Source organism: Petaurus breviceps, unplaced genomic scaffold (genome assembly GCF_028583685.1).
Source record: "Petaurus breviceps papuanus isolate PSGF00001 unplaced genomic scaffold, PetGlider_PUasm1.0 131, whole genome shotgun sequence".
Lineage (NCBI taxonomy): Eukaryota > Metazoa > Chordata > Mammalia > Diprotodontia > Petauridae > Petaurus > Petaurus breviceps.
In genome coordinates this window covers 4,066-23,133 of record NW_027185674.1, presented here as the reverse complement: position 1 = coordinate 23,133, position 19,068 = coordinate 4,066, and the positions used below count along the sequence as shown (strand labels likewise).

At 37.5% G+C, this 19,068-nt stretch overlaps 1 protein-coding gene across 3 annotated transcripts in view; it reads left to right on the top strand.

Moving 5' to 3' along the window:
* Positions 1-18,853, top strand: part of SMAD4 (SMAD family member 4) — a 65,163-nt gene extending 46,310 nt beyond the window's left edge. For all 3 annotated transcript variants that reach the window (XM_069103994.1, XM_069103993.1, XM_069103985.1), the window contains exons 10-12: positions 891-1,059; positions 14,407-14,545; positions 15,999-18,853. In XM_069103994.1, the coding sequence (XP_068960095.1) occupies positions 891-1,059; positions 14,407-14,545; positions 15,999-16,210 (520 nt within the window). In that variant the 3' untranslated portion in view covers positions 16,211-18,853. The remainder of the gene's footprint in view (positions 1-890; positions 1,060-14,406; positions 14,546-15,998) is intronic.
* The last annotated feature ends 215 nt before the right edge of the window (positions 18,854-19,068 follow it).

The window sequence follows — 19,068 nt, the reverse complement described above, 5'->3', positions numbered from 1 at the left end:
CTTTTATGTAGTGAGGGTAGGTATCAGGGCAATAACATTTTTTAAATGTTTGTGATTTTCTATAGTTTTAGTTCTGTCATTAAGTGGTTAAATCATTTGGAATTTTATAGTTTAAGTGATTGGGAGATGATATATGAAAAGTTCTGAGAGACGTTATTTCTGGGTAATTAGTCATTTTATTAATTATGACTATCAAATAATTAATAAAAGGATGGTTGGGTGGCCAGGTAGCACAGTGAGTAAGAGCACCAGCCCCAGTGTCAGGATGACCTGGGGATCAAATCCGGGCTCAGACACTTAGCACCCACCCAGAAACACCTGGCTGTGTAACCTTGAGCAAGTTACTTAACCCCGATTGCTTTAAAAAATAAAAAAACAATGAGGGAATGAATATTATAATGAGAAGTAGACCTATTCTAATGGGTGACTGGGGGACGTGACTTTGATTATGTTACTCTTACTCCTAGACCACCCCCAGCTCAGGCTGTCTGGAGGAAGGATCTGGGTGCCACTATTATCCCCCCCCCCCAAGTCTGTGTAGAACACAAAGAGCTGGAATTGGCCTAGATTGGATTCTCTTTGTAAAGTTTTTCTAGTTGGGTGGGGTAACAGTTCCACCTAGGTAAGATGGCCTAGGTGGGGTAAATTTGGGGGCTAGGTCAGCTAGCCTTTCCTTCAAAGGCTAGCTATATTAACCTACAAGAGTTTATTTCTGAATAAGGAAATAAAAAGAAAAAAAATCTTAATCTCAGTTAAGCATTGTTGTTAATATAAGAGATAATAATTTCTCAGGGACAAGATAAAAGAAGTATTAATTAAAATGTGTTAGAACAAATTTTGGTAAAATGTGCAAATACGTTAAAATTTAATTTTCTTTTCCCTCTTTTAAGGTTGCACATAGGCAAGGGTGTGCAATTGGAATGTAAAGGTGAAGGTGATGTGTGGGTCAGGTGCCTCAGTGACCATGCAGTGTTTGTGCAGAGTTACTACTTAGACCGAGAAGCTGGAAGAGCACCAGGAGATGCCGTTCATAAGATTTATCCAAGTGCATATATTAAGGTTGGCATTTTAAATTTGTGCTTTCAAAAACTAATTATTACCATTTACAAGGATTTGGGGTAGATAGAAAATGAAATGTTTTTTGTGCTTAATGGTAATAAATGTGGAATTGCTAGAAAGTTATGTTTAATATTCTGAGAACTAATATTCTTAGTGAGTTTTGTAGAAGCAACCATGAACTAATTATTTAGTGATTGGTTTGGGGTTTTTTGTTTGTTTGTCTTTTCAGTTAGCAGACCCTTTTATCAGGTCTGTTATAAAGGTTTTACTTTTAGAGTAATGTGAAACCTCCTGTGCATCATAAAAGTATTTTAATTCATTGGAACCTCAGAAATTCAAGTTATATTCATTTGGAATTTGCATAAATAAAGACACTTATATGTAGTCCTCGCTGAACAAAAAAAAAGTTAAAAATTTGCAAGTTTTTATTATCTTATAAGTAATGGGAATCCAGTCCAAAATTAGTAGCTTTTCAAACCAAGGGCTTAAAAATTTAAGAAATGCTGGGGTGGCCATGTAGCACAGCGAGTAAGAGCACCAGCTCCAGTGTCGGGATGACCTGGGGATCAAATCTAGGCTCAGACACTCAGCACCACACCCGGAAATAACTGGCTGTGTAACCTTGAGCAAGTTACTTAACCCCAATTGCTTAAAAAAAAAAATTTAAGAAATGCTTCAACATGTCCTCAGCATCTGGGTCCAGCTATTATATTTTTAAAAAATTTTATATTTGATGTATTGTTATGTAATTTAGACCTATTGTGAATTACCTTGTTTTCATTAATTTTTGCATATTAGAACCTAATTGAAATTTATAATAATTATAATGTAATAATTTGTATTTTTTAGCAAATTATCTTGGACCTCTCCTGTTTGTGACCATTTTTATGAACTTAGTGAGGTTTTAATGTATACTGTTTTAATAGTAACTGAGAAGAACTTTCCTTTAGTTCCAGGGAAATTACTTGGGATGCAATATTAACTCAATCAACACTTCTTTTGTAGAAATGGTAGTCCTTATAAGTCACTTTCTCAAGGGTCTCTTTATAAGCTGTCATTCCATTAAAATTTGTGGGTTTATTTAATAATGGGACATTTCTGAAGTAATTAAATTTTATATATTAAGGTTAACTGGTATGAACTGCTATTGAGTTGCCATAGAAGAAAAAGTTTTGTCTAATGTTTTAGCAAAAGCGTCATACTTGAATACCTAGAGTAGGGCAATTTGTCTGAAAACAGCTATCTGATGAGTACTGGAACTGACGATTTTTACAGTAACCCCAAGCTTTTCTTGTTAGCAGCGAATAAATTTTAAGAAGCAGTTGATTATAAATGTACAGTGTAAAGACAGCACTATTCCATCTGAAACTGGAAAGAAAAAAATTTTTAACTGTCATTAAATTCCTATACTTCACCAAGCATGTATTCAGTATATTCTTCAGCTTTTATTAGCTAAAATGAAAAAGTAACTTGGGGGGCGGCCAGGTAGCACAGCGAGTAAGAGCACCGGCCCCAGTGTCGGGATAACCTGGGGGATGGAATCCGTGCTCAGATACTTAGCACCCACTCAGAAACACCTGGCAGTGTAACCTTGAGCAAGTTACTTAACCCCAATTGCTTTTAAAAAAAAAGTAACTTGGATGTATGTGGCATTTTATTTGTTAACAATCTTTGGGCAGTAGAACATAAGGCATATATAGAGAGAATGGCATTCATATTGCCAAATAATTTAAATAAACAAATCCTTTTTGGTTTCACAGAGAGTCAGTATAGTGCAATGGATAGTGAGGTAAGAAGCCAGGAAGATCTGGGTTTAAGTGCTTCCTCTAACACATACTGACTTGAAACCATGAACAGATCACCTAAATTCATAGTGCTCTAGGCAACTTCAAGATTATAGATTGCAAAGAAGGTGAGAATATTCATTGATTAGTAGACTTACTTGGAAGTTTTCTGTAGCAATGAAATCATAGGTCTATTCTTGATCTCCATCCTTTGATTCATTTTAAGTTACCGTTGCCAATCTTGTCAGTTAACCTTTTAGACCAAATAATTCAGCAAGTGTAACATATCCCTTCACTAGTGAATGAAGACTACATGTCACATGGCAAATAACTGTGTAGTATGACGTAGGGTCTACCAATAGGAAGTTAAAACTTGCTTCCCACCCTCAAATTCCATCCTTTTCATACCTAATTCTCTGGATACTTGAGCACATGGGGGTTTGCTTGTTTGGGAGGCAGTGTGGTGTGGTGAAAAGAACACCAGACTTGAAATTAGAGTTGCCGGGGCAGCTAGGCGGCGCCGTGAGTAGAGTGCCAACGCCACAGTCAGGAGGACCTGAGTTCGGATCCGGCCTCAGATACTAAACACACACATACACAAAAAAACCTAGCTGTGTGACCTTGGGCAAGTTACTTAACCCCTATTGCCCTCCAAAATAAAAAAAATAAAAAGAAATTAGAGTTGTAAAACAGGCACCAGAATGCCACTTAGTAGTAGTGGTCTGGCTTTAAACCTCCTCCCTCCCAAATGAAAATATTCTTTCTTTCGTATCCTAGAGTACTTTGGATTCCTCATTTTCTGGCATCACATCTTACCTTGTATTATACTTGTAAATGTATATGTCTTGTCTACATCAGCAGAATGTAACTTCTTAAGGGTAGGGCTTGTCATCTTTTTAATATTGAATCTCTGATGTCTATCCCAGTGCCATGTGCATAGTAGGCAGTAAAGAAATATTTGGATCCAATTGAATCATATGTTCATATCTCCAGCATAGTGCCTTCACACTTCTTAACTTCGTTATTTTATTTTAAATTCATTTTTTTAATTGAAGGTTTGGATATTTTTGCTTAGTGTTCACATTCTGATTTGTGAAAGCATTGTCAAAGGTTTATTATCACTAGACTGTTTTTGTAAGTAAATACTTAAATTCAAACACTAGGGAAAAAAACAACCAGTGTTAGTCATTGGAAATATTTATGAAGCACGCACTTGTGACAGAGATGGTTGCTTTTATCAACATCTCAGAACTGTCTAGAAACATTTCCAAACAAAGAAACTTCAAATGAAGTGACCTATTAACTCAAAACTACCCAGGAGTATTTTTGGCCCCAAGCCAGCATCTATTTAACATTAGTTATCCCAAATTGTTCTAAATTATAATGAAAATTGTAAATAAGGGGGATGTAGCATTTTAATGATATCTTTAATAATATGCTCTAACTTTTTTCCCAGCCTTGTAGTCGGGAAGAATTGTCAGGCTTTTGGATTTGATGTCTTTTAACTTCAGAAATGACTCTTACAGGAGAAAATCGCTGCTGAGATTCTTGCATTTGATTATCAATACTCTAATCATCAAGTTTTATCATTGTAGTTACTTTGTATGCTTAGCAGTATCATAGTAGATTTAGTCTAAAACAACCATAACTGAAATTGTTTACAAGAACTGTGAAATCAAGTGTGGTTAGCACCATGGTAAAGTCATCTACATTATTTTTATTGTTTCTTCCAGGAGTTTTGGATCAGCATATTTTAGTCGTTGAAATTTCGTAAGTTGTATTGCACCTCATTTTGATTCAAATTTCATTTTAATTGAGGAGAAAACAAGAAAGTAGTAGTTATTAAGACTATTAATAGGTATATAAGCAGAAGGTATCTGTTAATGTCTTGGATACTTCATTCTAGCTCTGTAGAGGTTCTGTAATCTAATTCTGATGCAAATTCTTGTGATGATAAAATTATAATGTATTTGCCTTTGACTTCATGAAGTAGATATAAATGGAATTCGAGTAAACATTTTACAGTAAACTGATATGTAAATACATAATAGAGGTTTATGATTTCTTCACTGGTATTTATCAGTGAAGGCTTTCTAGAAAAAGGTGTGTCTTGAACAGAGATGTAAAACAATGGGTAGGACTGTGATTTTGCACCCTTGAGAAGATGAAGACTATTTTATGTATATATGAGTGACCTAAGCTGTTATTAACTCAAACAGGAAAGGGCGCTCTATCTAGTTTAACTTTGGTTCATGTCTAATAATGTATCAGTTATAAAGTAGGTGGATTTTTTATGTTTGATACTGTAGCTAAATTTAATCAACTTGGTACATAGCCATTATGGATATGGAATTAAGGAGTTTGTGTGTACATTAATACTTTGGTTCTCAAGCTGATATAAACTTGGAAAAAGTAGTAAATAATATTTTGTTTTCCGGGTTAATTTATGCCTCTCTAATACTTATCTTTTAATTATGAACTAACATATCAAAATGGTGTTGTATGTATGTGTTGGGGTGAGGAGAGGGAAAGTTAGCCTGCTGAATTGGGATTTTTTTTTTGCAAACGCTTTATTAACTTCTGATTTACATCATTAATTTCTGCCAAATTTTGAGTCACATATTTTCTCCCTGTTTTTCCCTACCCACCACCCCAGAATAGCAGTCCCACAGGATATCCCCTACTCCAATCTGCTCTCTCTCATATCTTCTCCCATACCCCCTTAGACTTTTCCAGTAGGGCATGGTGGATCTCTATGCCCCAGTGCCTGTATATCTTATTTCCCAATTACATGTAAGATAGTATTAATAGTGTATATGTATATATAATTTTAAACATTTGAGTTTAAAACTTTGAATTCCAGGTTCATTCCCTTCCTCCCTTGTCACCTACCCTTACTGGGAAGATAAGCAGTTCAGTATAGATTGTACAGGTGTAGTAGCTAATGCAAAACATTAACATAGTAGATATTGTAAAAGACTGATTTTATTTCCCTCCTTCCTATCCCACCACCCACTTGTTCTATTCTCTACTTTGATGCCATCCCTTTTCAAAAGTGAGTGCTTCCAACTTCCCTCCCCCCCAGCCCGCCCTGCCTTCCATCATCCCCCACTCTCATCCCCTTCCCCCTACTCTCCTGTAGGGTAAGATACCCCATTTAGTGTGTATTTCATTCCCTCCCCAAGCCAAATTCAGTGAGAATAAGGTTGACCCATTCCCTCTTGGCTTCCTATTCTTCCTCTCCATTGTAACCCTTATCTCTTGCCTCTTCTTTATGAGATAGTTTACCCCGTTCTGTCTCTCTCCATCTCCTCTCAATATATTCCTCTCTCACTTCTTAATTTCACCTTTTAAGTATCATCCCTTCCTAATAAATTGGTCCTGTGACCTCTATGTATACCTGTAAGCATATATACACACATTCACACATGTATTCATATACCCGTATACTCTCCGATACGATATTTCTTTTCCCTTCAACTATTTTCATACTGAGAAAAGTTTCATCAGTTACAATTATTGTTTTTCCATGTAGGAATGTTAGTAGTTCAACTTTGATCAGTGGCTTATGATTTCTTTTCCCTGTTTACCTTCTCAAGCTTCTCTTGCTTCTTGTATCTGGATGTCACATTTTCTATTCAACTCTGGTTTTTTCATTAAGAATGCTTGAAAGTCCTCTATTCCACTGAATTACCATATTTTCCCCTGAAAGATGATACTCAGTTTTGCTGGGTTGGTGATTCTTGGTTTTAATCCCAGCTCCTCTGCCCTCTGGAATATCTTATTCCAGGCCCTTCTCAGTGTAGAAGCTGCCAGATCCTGTGTTATCTTGATTGTATTTCCACAATATTCAAATTGTTTCTTCCTGGCTGCTTGTAATATTCTCTCCTTGATCTGGGAATTCCGGAACCTGGCTATAATATTCCTAGGAGTTTTCTTTTTGGGATCTTTTTCAGGAGGTGATCGGTGGCTTCTTTCTACCTCTATTTTGCCCTCTGGTTCTAAAATATCAGGGCAGTTTTCCTTGAGAATTTCTTGGAGGATGATTTCTAGGTTCTTTCCCTGATTGTGGCTTTCAGGTAGTCCAATAATTTTTAAATTATCTCTCCTGGATCTGTTTTCCAGGTCAGTGTTTTTTCCCATGAGATATTTCACATTGCCTTCTATTCTTTCATTTGTTTGGATCTGTTTAACAGCATCTTGATTTCTCCTAAAGTCATTAGCTTCCATTTGCTCCAATCTAATTCTGAAGCAATGATTCTCCTCATTGAGCTTTTGAGATTCTTTTTCCATCTGACAAATTCAGCTTTTTAAGGCATTCTTCTCCTCATTGCCTTTTTGAGCCTCTTTTGCCACTTGAGTCAGTCTGTTTTTTAAGGTATTATTTTCCTGAGTCAGGTTGTTGACTCTCATTTTGTAATTTTCTTGCATCTTTCTCATTTCTCTTCCCAATTTTTTCTCCACTTCTCTTATCTGCTTCTTAAGGTCCTCTATGGCCTGTAACCAGCTTGTATTTCCTTTGAAGCTTTTGGTGCAGGAGTTCTGACTTCACTGTCTTCCTCCTGTTCCATGCTTTGCTCCTTTTTGTCCCCAAAATAGGAGTCTAATGTTGGAATCTTCTGTTTTGTTTTGTTTCCTTTGCCTGATCATGTCGCCCCTCAGTCACTTGACCCCTGGGCTTTTTGCCACAGTAGGACTCTGCCACCAGACAGGGGAGCTTCCATCCCAAACATTGGGGTTTTCTCAGCTGCCGGAGGTATTAGATGGGTGCCCTCTCTGAGGTCTCTACACGCTCAGGCAAGCTGGACATACACCCCAGGATCTCCACCCTAGACTGCAATCCAGATCCAAGCAGAGTGATTACCACTCAGACCAGTCTCTTGGTCCCCCTACACTCTGCAGGCCAGGAGCTGAAGCTGCCATGTGGTGCTAGCTGGCTGTGCAGGGCATCTCTGCGGAAGCACTCCCACTTACTGGTCCCAAAGTCCAGACTGCACTGACCTCTCACTTTGTCCTTCGAATCTATGTGTTGATAAATTTGGAAATGGCCACAGTTGGTGGTGATCTGGAGTCCCTCCAGCCAGCAGCTGAGTAGGTGCACCCTGGGGCTAAAAGCTTGCTTCGAGTAGCTGGGCTGGGCTGGGCTCGGCTCTCCCAGAGCGATGCTTTGGTTGATTACTGCTGGCCTGCAAAGCTATCGTCAGCAGGAGGTTAGCTTCTCTGTGTCATTTTGTGGGTTCTGCAGCTCCAAAGATTGTTTAGAGTCCCCTTTTTACATGGATTGGGGAAGGTGGAAGCCAGAGCCGAAGGGAGGTCCTGCTTCTACTCAGCCATCTTGACTCTGCCCCCTGAATCGGGAATTTTTAAAGAACATTATTTGGTAGTTTATTAGGTGGTAAATTAGTGGAATTAAGGGTTTAGTACTCAATGGACCAATGACTTTTGCTTTGTCCCTTGACTTCTAGCCTAACCCTAGCCATATGCCTAGTAAATGCATGCTATTTGTTATAAGGGTACCTAGTCAGGACATTTCTCATAGCTCACTATAAATCCCTCTTCATTTTGTAAGAGAGGGGGAAAACAACAAGATTTTCTTTTTTTAACTTAAAAATCGAGTGTTATTTTTGCCCAGTTAACTATAAATCAGTTTTTTCTTCCCCTCCTTAACCCTTCTCACTTACCATTAGAACATTTGTTAAAGAAAAAAATGCATAGTTGAGCAAAACCAGTTCTAACAGTGACCATATCTAAAATATGTCTTACTCTACGCGTTGAATCCATCATCTGTTTCAGGAGGTGTAGGTAGCATGCTTTATCATCACTTCTCTGGAATCATGGTTGACCAGTGTTTTGATCTGAATTCTTAGGCTTTTAAGGTGTTATTATTGTTCATGTATAATTTATTTTCCTAGTTCTGCTCTCTTCATTCTGCATAATTTCATACAAGTCTTCCGAGGTTTTACTGAAGCCATCCCCTTTCATGTACAATAAATATTGCGTTGTCTTCATATACTATATTTTCTTCATTCTGCATTTGGTGAGTGCCCTCCCCCCTTAATTTTCTAGGTCTTTGGGTACTACAAAAAGAGTTGCTATATTTTATACAATGTCCTTTTCCTCTTTTTAAAATGCCTGTGGGGTAAGTGCCTAGGAGTGGTATCATTAGGTCAAAGAGTTAAGCACAGCTTAGTAATGTTCTTTGAATAGCTCTAAATTCCTTTTATCAAATTCATAGCTCTACCAGCAGTTCATCAATGTGCCTGTTTTTCATATCCCCTGGAACATTTCTTATTTTCCTTTTTTATATTGACTTTGTTTGTCTAAGGTCTGAGAATTTATTGTAATTTGCATTTCTTGAATTATTAGTGGTTTGGGACACTTTTTCCATATAGCTATTAATAGCCTGAATTTCTTTCCTTGAAAACTACCTGTGCCTATCCTTTGACTTTATCACTTGGGGAATAGCTCTTAAAGATTTGAATTGGTTCCTTATATCTTGGAAATGAGACACTTGACAGATAAACTTGACACAAAGACAATTTTTCTTTCTGATTTTAACTGAATTTGGTTTTGTTTGTGTAAAAATTTAACATAATCCAAACCATCCTTTTTCTCTTCTGTGATCCTTTCTTGCCTTTTTGGAGGGCAGTTGGGGTTAAGTAACTTGCCCAAGGTTACACGGCTAGTTTTTTGTGTGTGTGGGTGGGTGTTAAGTGTCTTAAGGCCAGAACCGAACTCGGGTCCTCCTGACTGCAGGGCCAGCGCTTTACTCACTGCGCCACCTCGCTGTCCTCTGTGATCCTTTCTATCCCTTGTTTGGTCATAAACTATTGCTCTATCCATAGATCTCAGATAATTTCTTCCTTGTACCTCTGAATTCATTGTTATAAATGGCCTTTGGTATCCAGGTCAGGTATTCATTTGGTGTTTACCTTGGCGTATGGTAATAGATGTTAGTCTAAACCTGATTTCTATTAGACTTTGATCTATTTTTTCCAGCAGTTTTGGTCAGATGTTGAGTCCTTATCCGAGTAGTTGGAGTCTGAATTTATCTGATTTGTTTTCTTCAGTATGTTCTTTTCCTGATCTGTTCCACTGATAAACCTTTCTGTTTTTTAAGCAGTTCCAAATCATTTTGGTGACTACTGCTTTGTAACAGTAGTTTGAAATCTGGTACTGCTAGGGCCACTCCTTCCCACTTTTCCCCATTATTTCCCTTAAGATACTTGACTTTGTTCCTTCAGATGAATTTCATTATTATTGTTTCTAATTCTGTAAAGTAATGCTATAGTTTGGCTTGGCATTGAATAATGAAATTAGTTTAGGTAATTTGATGTTTTTCTTATATTTGCATGGTCTATTAACTGATTAAATGAGATGATATTTGTAAAGCACTTAAAATAGGTCTTGGCACATAGCAGATACTGTGTAAATAAGGCCTGCACAGTATATGGCCAGTGGGCCGCTTGTGGCCTGCCAAATGATTTCATGTGGCCCATGAAAAATGTAAAGGTTGTAAAAGAAAGTAAAGATGTAACTTGGCAGGTGGGTTGCCACTGTACACTTTCTCCTGTGACCCGTGGCAACCAACTATTATCAGTCTGTCTCTAGTCTGAGAAGAGTTAAGAGTTGTATCTTTTCACTTTGTTTTTGGTTGCTACTGGCTTTGAACAGGGGGGAAGTTGGTGTAGCTACTCACCAACACAGCTGCTGCCCACTGTTTGATGAGCAGCAATTATGCAAAGGCGTCTTCCCCTCCCTCATGGCCCCCCTCCAAGTTACATGAGTATTTGGTGTGCTCTCTCTCAGGTCAGATACTCAGTTTATTATTTGTATATGAGCAGTTGCTGTGGAGGTTTTTTGGTTCTAACATTAAAGTTTTGGGGGTGACTTTGTAAAGTGAGTGATAAAAAGAAATAGAAGATTGAATAAGAGCATAGAGTGTTTAATGTGGAGTGGACAAATAGATAACTTGTTTGCCTTGTTAGCCAAGAATAGCTATTCCAAAGGAATACAGTCTTCATCGCCATTTCAAATCAAAACATCCTGACTTAAGCAATTTGCACCCCAATGAAAAACAAATTAAAGCATCCAAATTGTTGAAAAATCTCAGGGGGACAATGATTTTTCAAGAAAGTAAACTCAGAAAATGAGGTGGTTATACTAAGGTTAGTTTTCAGATTTCTAAAGAAATTGATTTCAAACATGGTTCTGGGGTACAATAAACTGCTGACAAGAAGTACAATATATACCCATTAACTAAATGTGAACAGTTAGAAAACCTGAAAAATATATTAAAACTTGTACCACTAAAGTAATTTTTTTAACATGAATGTGATTTTGTGATAAATAAGAATTTAAGTATTTAGTGTAATTGATATTAATTGAAACTTCCCTTTTTAAAATATGGTTTATTTGCAAAATAGTTTAATCATTAATTATACCTTTACTTGTAAATTAGCCGCTGATAACCTGTCTGCACCCCGAAGAAGTTTAACCTGTTTTAATTCTGGCCCCTACCTACTGCCAGCTTGTGCAGGTCAGGTGTAGATGTTTGTGCCCTTCCCTCTTCTCTGGTCTACTCATAAGCAATTAATATTTCTCTAATTATTCTGATCTGTCTTTATTTTTGTAAATGGTTCTTGGTAGTTGTATTTATATAGTTGCTATGTGTATCTCGAAAGGTAGGTTTTCAGTGTTTTGTGTTTTCCTGAATGTCTGTTCACTTCACATTCCTCCTCTGATCCAGACTTTTTTCTCCCCAACAGCCTTCTTATTCTGCAAGATTTCTGTGCCCCTGTAGTGCTTTCCCTTTGATTTCTCTGTTCTTCCCAGCCAGATATATTTATTCCTTAATTCCTCTCTGGGCTTTGCTCTTGACTCTCTGAATCTCCCATCATCTCCCCACCCTTTTATCTTCTTTTTATGTTTTGTCTTTTTGCATTTGCATTTGATGTCAGGGACTGACTTTTTGCTCATATTTGTATTCCAAGTGCTTTCATAGTGCCTGGCACCTAGTAAGTGCTTAATAAATGCTTGTTGACTATAAACCTTTGCCTTTTTGACTGTTTGCAGTATTTTTCTTTGACCTAGAAGCCCTGGATTTGGCTCTAATGTTTTTGGGAGTTTTCATTTTGGGGTTTTTTTTTAATCAGTAGATTTTTTAAAAGTTTTCATTTTTTAATAATATTATCAAAGATTTATTTTCTTTCTGCATGGCAGAGAGGAAAAAAAACCACAAAATCTTTGTAACAAATATGCACAATCAGTGAAAACAAATTCCATTATTGCCCATGTCCAAAAAAATGTCTTATTCTGCATAATTTCTCCACCTTCTTTCTGTCAACACCATAGGTAGGCTTCTTCATCATTAGTACCTGAGAATTATGTTGGTTATTGCTTTGATTGTTGGATTCTTTCTAGCTTCTCTTTGTTTTCTTATTCTAGATTTGGATAGTTGTGTTCATAATTTCTTGAAATATAATATCTAAGGGTTTCTTTTTGTTGTTATTAGTTTGGGGTCATGACTTGCATGTAACTCAGTGGTCTTAATGTCTCTTTGATCTGTTTTCTAGGCCAATTTTTTTTGATGAGGTATCTTATTTCCTTCTTTTATCAAACTTTTATATAAATTTCAAGGCATCTGTTACTTGGGTAAGATTTTGTACTCCTGATTGAAAGAAGGAATAAAGCACTTACCAAGCACTTAGTTTGTGCAAGCACTGTGCTAAGCAGTAGGGATACAAGGAGAGAACTTAAGAGAGAGCCTGCTCTTACGAGGCTCACGTGCTAATTGGGGAGACAACAACTGCAAGTAAGATGACAGGTTCCTTAGGGTGCAGCAGCAACCCAGATAGCAACTCATCATCTTTAGTATCATTTCCACTGACAGAATCTAGCAATCACTGATGTTGAACTATTTGTCAGCAGCAGGAATTTTCCTTCCTGGTTTCAGTAGCTGTTGTTGTATCCCCTGGAGGAGCAGTTGCCAGGTCTGCCTCTGCACAGGAGTTTCTTCCCAGGATGATGGCCAAGGGCACTGAGCTGGAAGCCTTGCTGTTCTCAGTCTCCATCAGAGTCTGAAGGGAGAGGGTGGTCAAGCTGGTGGTGGTGTTTGGCACCACTGGAACGTGCTGCTTCTTATAGAAACTGCTGATTCTTCATTTTCAGTATTTCCTCTATTATACTTTTTTTTTAACTCGATTCATTTCTTCTAGGATTTTGAATTTGCCTTTTGGCCAAGCTGAGGGTTTTTATTGTTGTTTGTTTTGTAGTTATTCTTCTCTTTTAAGTTTGTACCTGGGATGTCCCTGGAATTATATAATAGCTCATTATTTTTGGAATTTTTTTTATGTATTCCAGTACATCCTAGGTTGGGACTTTGTGTTAGGGTCGATAACTTCTGGAGGAAATGTCATGACCTTATATGGTCCTTGTTTGTATTGCTTGGAGTCTTGCTGCTGTGTTCTCTTTGTATTGAAAAGCTGTCTTTTTTTTTTTTTGGAGGGGGGAAAGCAAGGCAGTTGGAATTAAATGACTTGCCCAAAGTCACACAGCTAGTAAATGTTAAGTTTCTGAGGCCAGCTTTAAACTTAGGTCCTCCTGACTACAGTTTGGTGCTCTATTCACTGTGCCATCTAGCCACTCTACTGCTGTCTTTTTTAAAGATCTCAAGGACAGCTTGAGTTAGGTAGCTGTAAATTTTCAGTGGTTCCTAAGTGGTCTGATATAGGGCACTGTCTGATCCCTGCCCGTCTGGATTTTATAGGCTCCCAATTTCTGTTTGGTTCTAGGCAATATAACTGCAGGCTTTGTGTAGAGCTTCAGTGGACAGTTACTGGCCACAGCCCTGCTCATCTAGCTAGAAGCCTTTCCAGGTCCGACAAATAGAACTGTAGGTCTAGCCCTTTGTCTGATTCTCAGGGGCTTGAATCTACACACCTGCTTGGAGGTCAGAGGTCTAGCACTGCTGGTGTCTCTCTGATCTGGACCTCAGGAGGTGGAATCTGTGATGCTGTCAGAGAGAATCCAGGGATCCCCCTTTGAATCAGTGACAGAGCTATAGGCCTGTTCTGGTCATCTGCCTTTATGATCTTAGGCTGGAAAAATGGTCAATATGGTTTCTCCTTCAGTTTCCTGATCAAAACTGACTTGGGTTGGTGCTTGTGTTTGTGGGGACTAAGCTGGGGTAAAATATCGTCTTATTCTTGCAGTTTTTATTGGGCGTCCTGAATATATTTTCTATTAATTGGCAAGAGGGATGAAGAGCAAAAGGAGAGAAACACCTTCCCTCTCTCCCTCCTCTCAGTGTAAGCATTCCCAGGAGGAAACAGGTCGCAGCGTCCTCAAAAGGGGAACACACACACACACACACACACACACACACAGAATTAAGGACTACCACCTTTCCTAAGTAAATTCTTCACCAGTTTTTCAAGATAAAAGACCCAAACAAGTAGGGCTACACATTTAAGGTATATATATTAAGGATGTACCCGGTTTGATATATAATACCTTTTCTTGCTATTTTCAATTGTGCAAAATTTGTACTTTTTTTTTTAAGGTATTTGATTTACGCCAGTGCCATCGTCAGATGCAACAACAAGCTGCCACTGCACAAGCTGCTGCAGCTGCTCAAGCTGCTGCAGTCGCAGGAAATATACCTGGACCAGGATCAGTAGGTGGAATAGCCCCTGCTATCAGTAAGTATCCTTTTCATTTGCCCTTTAAAACAGAACAAGCCTAATTCTTAGTATTCTGTCCTCGTAAACTCAGCCTGCAAATTACATTTTAAGTCATGAGTACCTTTCTTATTGGGATTATGGTACTTAGGGAAACTGACATGAATTTGTGGACAGATCTCTTATATGGTAACTTAATTTTTCCCTAATTTTAAGAGGAGAGTGGGGTCCAAGTGGTAAAGTTTACTGTGCTAACTAACATGTTGACCCTTTTTACTCCCTCCTTCTTGCAAAACCAGGCCAGAGGCTCTATCAGGGTGGGCTGCAATTTTTTACTTTAGCAGGAAAGCGGAACCTGATTTCAGAATCAGACACCTCTCAGGTTTTTTTCATTGTTAAGTTATTCTAAGCATGGAGATAAAACTGAGTGAGGGTGGTATTTGATAACGTGTAGAACTTTTGAACTTTTTTAATTTTAGGGTAAAATTGAACTGTGTGCCAGGTTTCACACTGATGGGGAATTTTTTACTGCAGAGTTAAACTGCTGACTATAGACTTTTATGATGGAAACACGTGGCATCATCTTCCACGTCTGAAGGCATAACTAGTGATTCATTCAACCCCTGTTCTTAACCTCTTCAGTGTGGTAAGCAAATCACACTGGCTAAGAAAACTGCAGTGGCCCTGCAGGTTTCTCTACAGTACATGCAAATTCTTCCCATTAGTTTCATTGTTATATTGATGGGTTCAGATCGACTAAATATGTTCTGATTTGAAAATGAGATGTAGAATAATATCCATTGTAGTTGTAGTTTAAAATTCTGTGGTAGCTAGCATTTAATTTTTTAATGATGACAGCTTGGTATTTTTTAATTCCTCAGGCATCAAAACCATCAATGTAATTATTGTTGATGACATAAAATATTTTCACCAGAAATCTCAAAAGTGTTACCGACATCCTCATTCTCATCCCAACACTCCCATTAAATAACACAGTAACACTTTCTCTACTTGTTTACTGGGAAATTGAGGCACAGAAGTTATCTCAGGCCAAAGAATTCCTAGTGGAACCAGGAATAGAAACAATCTCTTTTCTCCATATTTTATTTCAAACTAGGCTGTTAGGATAGATGTAGACACTAAGGGTCCTTGTAACCAACCCATTATCTACATACTACTATGGCCTAAATGTGAGTTGTCTCTTAATACCTTTACCTCCACTTCTAAAGACAAAGTTAGGTGGAGTGTTTCTAGATTGTGGTAGACAAACTTGTGAGCAGAAAGCCACCCAGCCCAAAGTGTTTTCAGACCCTTTTTGTCAAGTCAAGGTCTTCAGTTGTTTCTTGGCACTTTGGCAAAGAGATTGTATGCTGAGGAGATACTGAAGAAAAACGGGTCATTTTACTTAACTTGGAATGTGGGGAGGAGAGGGGACGTCAACATGTCCATCTGACGTAGTCCCTTCTCTCGTTAGGTCTTTCAGCGGCTGCTGGGATCGGCGTGGATGACCTGCGCCGCTTATGCATCCTCAGGATGAGTTTTGTAAAAGGCTGGGGCCCTGACTACCCACGACAAAGCATCAAAGAAACACCTTGCTGGATTGAGATTCATTTACACCGTGCCCTCCAACTCCTAGATGAAGTACTCCATACCATGCCTATCGCAGACCCACAGCCATTAGACTGAGGGTCTCTGTGCTGTGGCTGTGTGTCAGGGTGGTGGACTGTAAAATACAATCCTGTTTATAACCTGAAGATATATTTTACTTTTGTTCTGCTTAATCTTTTCATAAAAGGTTGGAAAATGTGTTTGCTGCCTTGCTCCTAGCAGACAGAAACTGGATTTTAAAAATTTCCCTCCATTTAGAAACTTGTTCAGGTATGAGGCATGACTCAGAGCTTGAAATAGGGGAAAACAATCCAGATGAAGTCCTTACTAGCTATATATGAAGGAATCATTCCAGTGCTGGAAAATGTAACCTTTAGCACATACTCTAGAGTCTTTTATGTGCAAAACCTATATACATAATCTATAGATGTTATTCTAGAGAATAAATTCAACATTGCTAATGTTTAAATGCAGAGAAAGTTCTCAAAGGTAAATTCACCTCTATCTCATTTTGTATGTGAGTGGTTACCGTTAAGCATATATCTTAATCAAAAATACTGTGCCATGTGGGTGAGTTAATATTATTAAGAGCAACTTGACTCTGCATTTAAGGAGGTTTGGTCACAAAATTTTCAGTGTAACCTCTTCCCAAAATAATTTCTTTGAAACTTGAATGAGTGAAGACAAAATTTTAATTCATATTAAAGCTTGCAGCTTCAATTTTACATTTGCCAAGGCCAATATGTATGTACATATTTGAAAATTCCTTGTTGCTAGACAAAAACTTGTTTTAAATTACATTTTGTTCTCTGTCTGATAACTGCGATTAACGAGGTATTTCTCAGCCCTGTTGAAGAATAGTAGCTATATTCTTCCTAAATTTGGGGGCATTGGGTATGGTTACTAAAAAGCCTGGGATAGGAATTGCTTTCCTTCATTAATTCATAGGGAAAACTTTTGTATTTTTAAAACACTAAAAGGAGTGTTATCACTCCACTTAAATGTCACCCTGCTCTGCAGAGCTGATGATGCTTCAATGAAATGATGAATAGTATTTTGGAAACTGCTAAAATCTGTGCTAAATACTGTGCAGAATAATGAAAACATTACAATTGTTCATAATGGGTAGTTTAACTATTTTTGTACTTGATTTGATGTGTGATTTTTCGTATACAGTTTAAATCATGTATGTTAGGACATTGTTTGAAATTCAGTTTTTGTATCTTGGGGCAAGACTGCAAACTTGTTTTTTATACCTTTTGGTTATTCTAAGCCCTATGCCATCAATGACCATATCAATTGGCAATGACTTTGTATAGAGAATTTAAGTAGAAAAAGTTGCAATTGTATTGACTGTACAACAGACACAATATGTATGCTTTTTATCTAGCTAGTAGTATCAATAAAACTGAAAATCTCAGTATACAGAATTGGAATCTAGGTTTGCTTTTAAAAAAATTTCTTTTTGCACTCGAGTCCATTAACTCAGTGGTAAATCATTTTTCTACTAAATGACAGGCAAAAAATACAGTAGTAAGCAAGCAACCGTGGTTGTTAATACTTTATACAAGACTTCTTCACTGTTTATTATGTCTAATGTGTAGAAGTTCAACATCTTCTGTGGACTTTTTGCAGTAGCAGAAATAGACCTGGTTGTCTACAAGATAAATAATGTGAAATAAAATATAGTATCACTCACAGATTTCATTAGGGGTCCATTTGTTTTACTTTTTTGTCGAAGTAGCCCCTATTAACTTAAAAAAAAAAAGCAGATTGTTTCAGATTGTCTCACAAGTCTCAGAGATGTGAAGAGTGCTTTGTGTCTGTAGAAATCTCTTTAAATGTCAACATTTCTTACTTTAGGCTTATCTCTCTTCTCTGGACTTCTTGTTCACTGAAACTCCTTATTAACAAGGAACATACTGGTAAGCTTGTGGATGTTAACATGACCCCTTGAGCTACATTTTAAAAATGAAGTACAGTAGACATTATACAGTATGATATAATAAGCACCTAGTATATGCAAGGTGTTTTTTTTAAACTCGTGCAGCATTGAGATTCTGTCTTTGAGAGTGCTTTCAAATCCTTCTATAAAGGAAGATGTTGCTTTTAGATGTTGCTTTTTAGATGTTGCTTTATGCCTAAGAAGAATTTAGTGCCTATTCAATAATCTGTCTAATTAAAAACTCCCATCTTATGGTACTTATGGTAGTTTTAAGAATATAGAAAAATCATTTTGCAAATAGGTTTGGGAAGTAGATGGTCTTGCCCAAGGCCTTTTCTGTGTGGCCATTATATCTATTTAATTTGTACTCCTTGGGCTTTTGTAATTATTTGGGGGCGATGGGGTAGGTAGAACTTGACTTGTCATTTCCTTGTTGTGGGAAACTTATCATTGGTAATTGTTAGAACTTCTCATCTTATTGGTAGACTATAGGTTCCTTAAAAGCAGGGACTGTTTTTTTCCTTTTGTCTTTATCCCTAGTGCTTAATATACCCCCTTGGCACATAGTAAGTACTTAGTAAATGCTTGCTAGGCCTAAACCAGTTTCACCCTTCCTGGGGGCCAGAGTTGACTTCTTACTAGACCTGCTAGATGTTTGCCAACTTTATTATTCCTAGCTTTTTTTTCCCTTAAAAAGCACAGGGAGTTTGGAGAATAATGAACTTCCTGAATTGCAGCCAATTATAATGAAACAATAAAAGGAAACATCAATTTCAGCTCCTTTTGTGATTAAGGAACTTTTTGAGGTGGTATAAAATATGCTAGGTGTAATGCTCAGGGCTGAGAAAAACGGTATTTTTCTTTTTTCCTTCTCCTTTTGCTCAACCCAAAGGTTCTGAACTTGCTACTGATATTGTGTCTATAATTTCTTAAACTGTAGTTTGAAAGATTACAGTGAGTAGGCTATGGGACTTTTCTCCTGGCATTATTC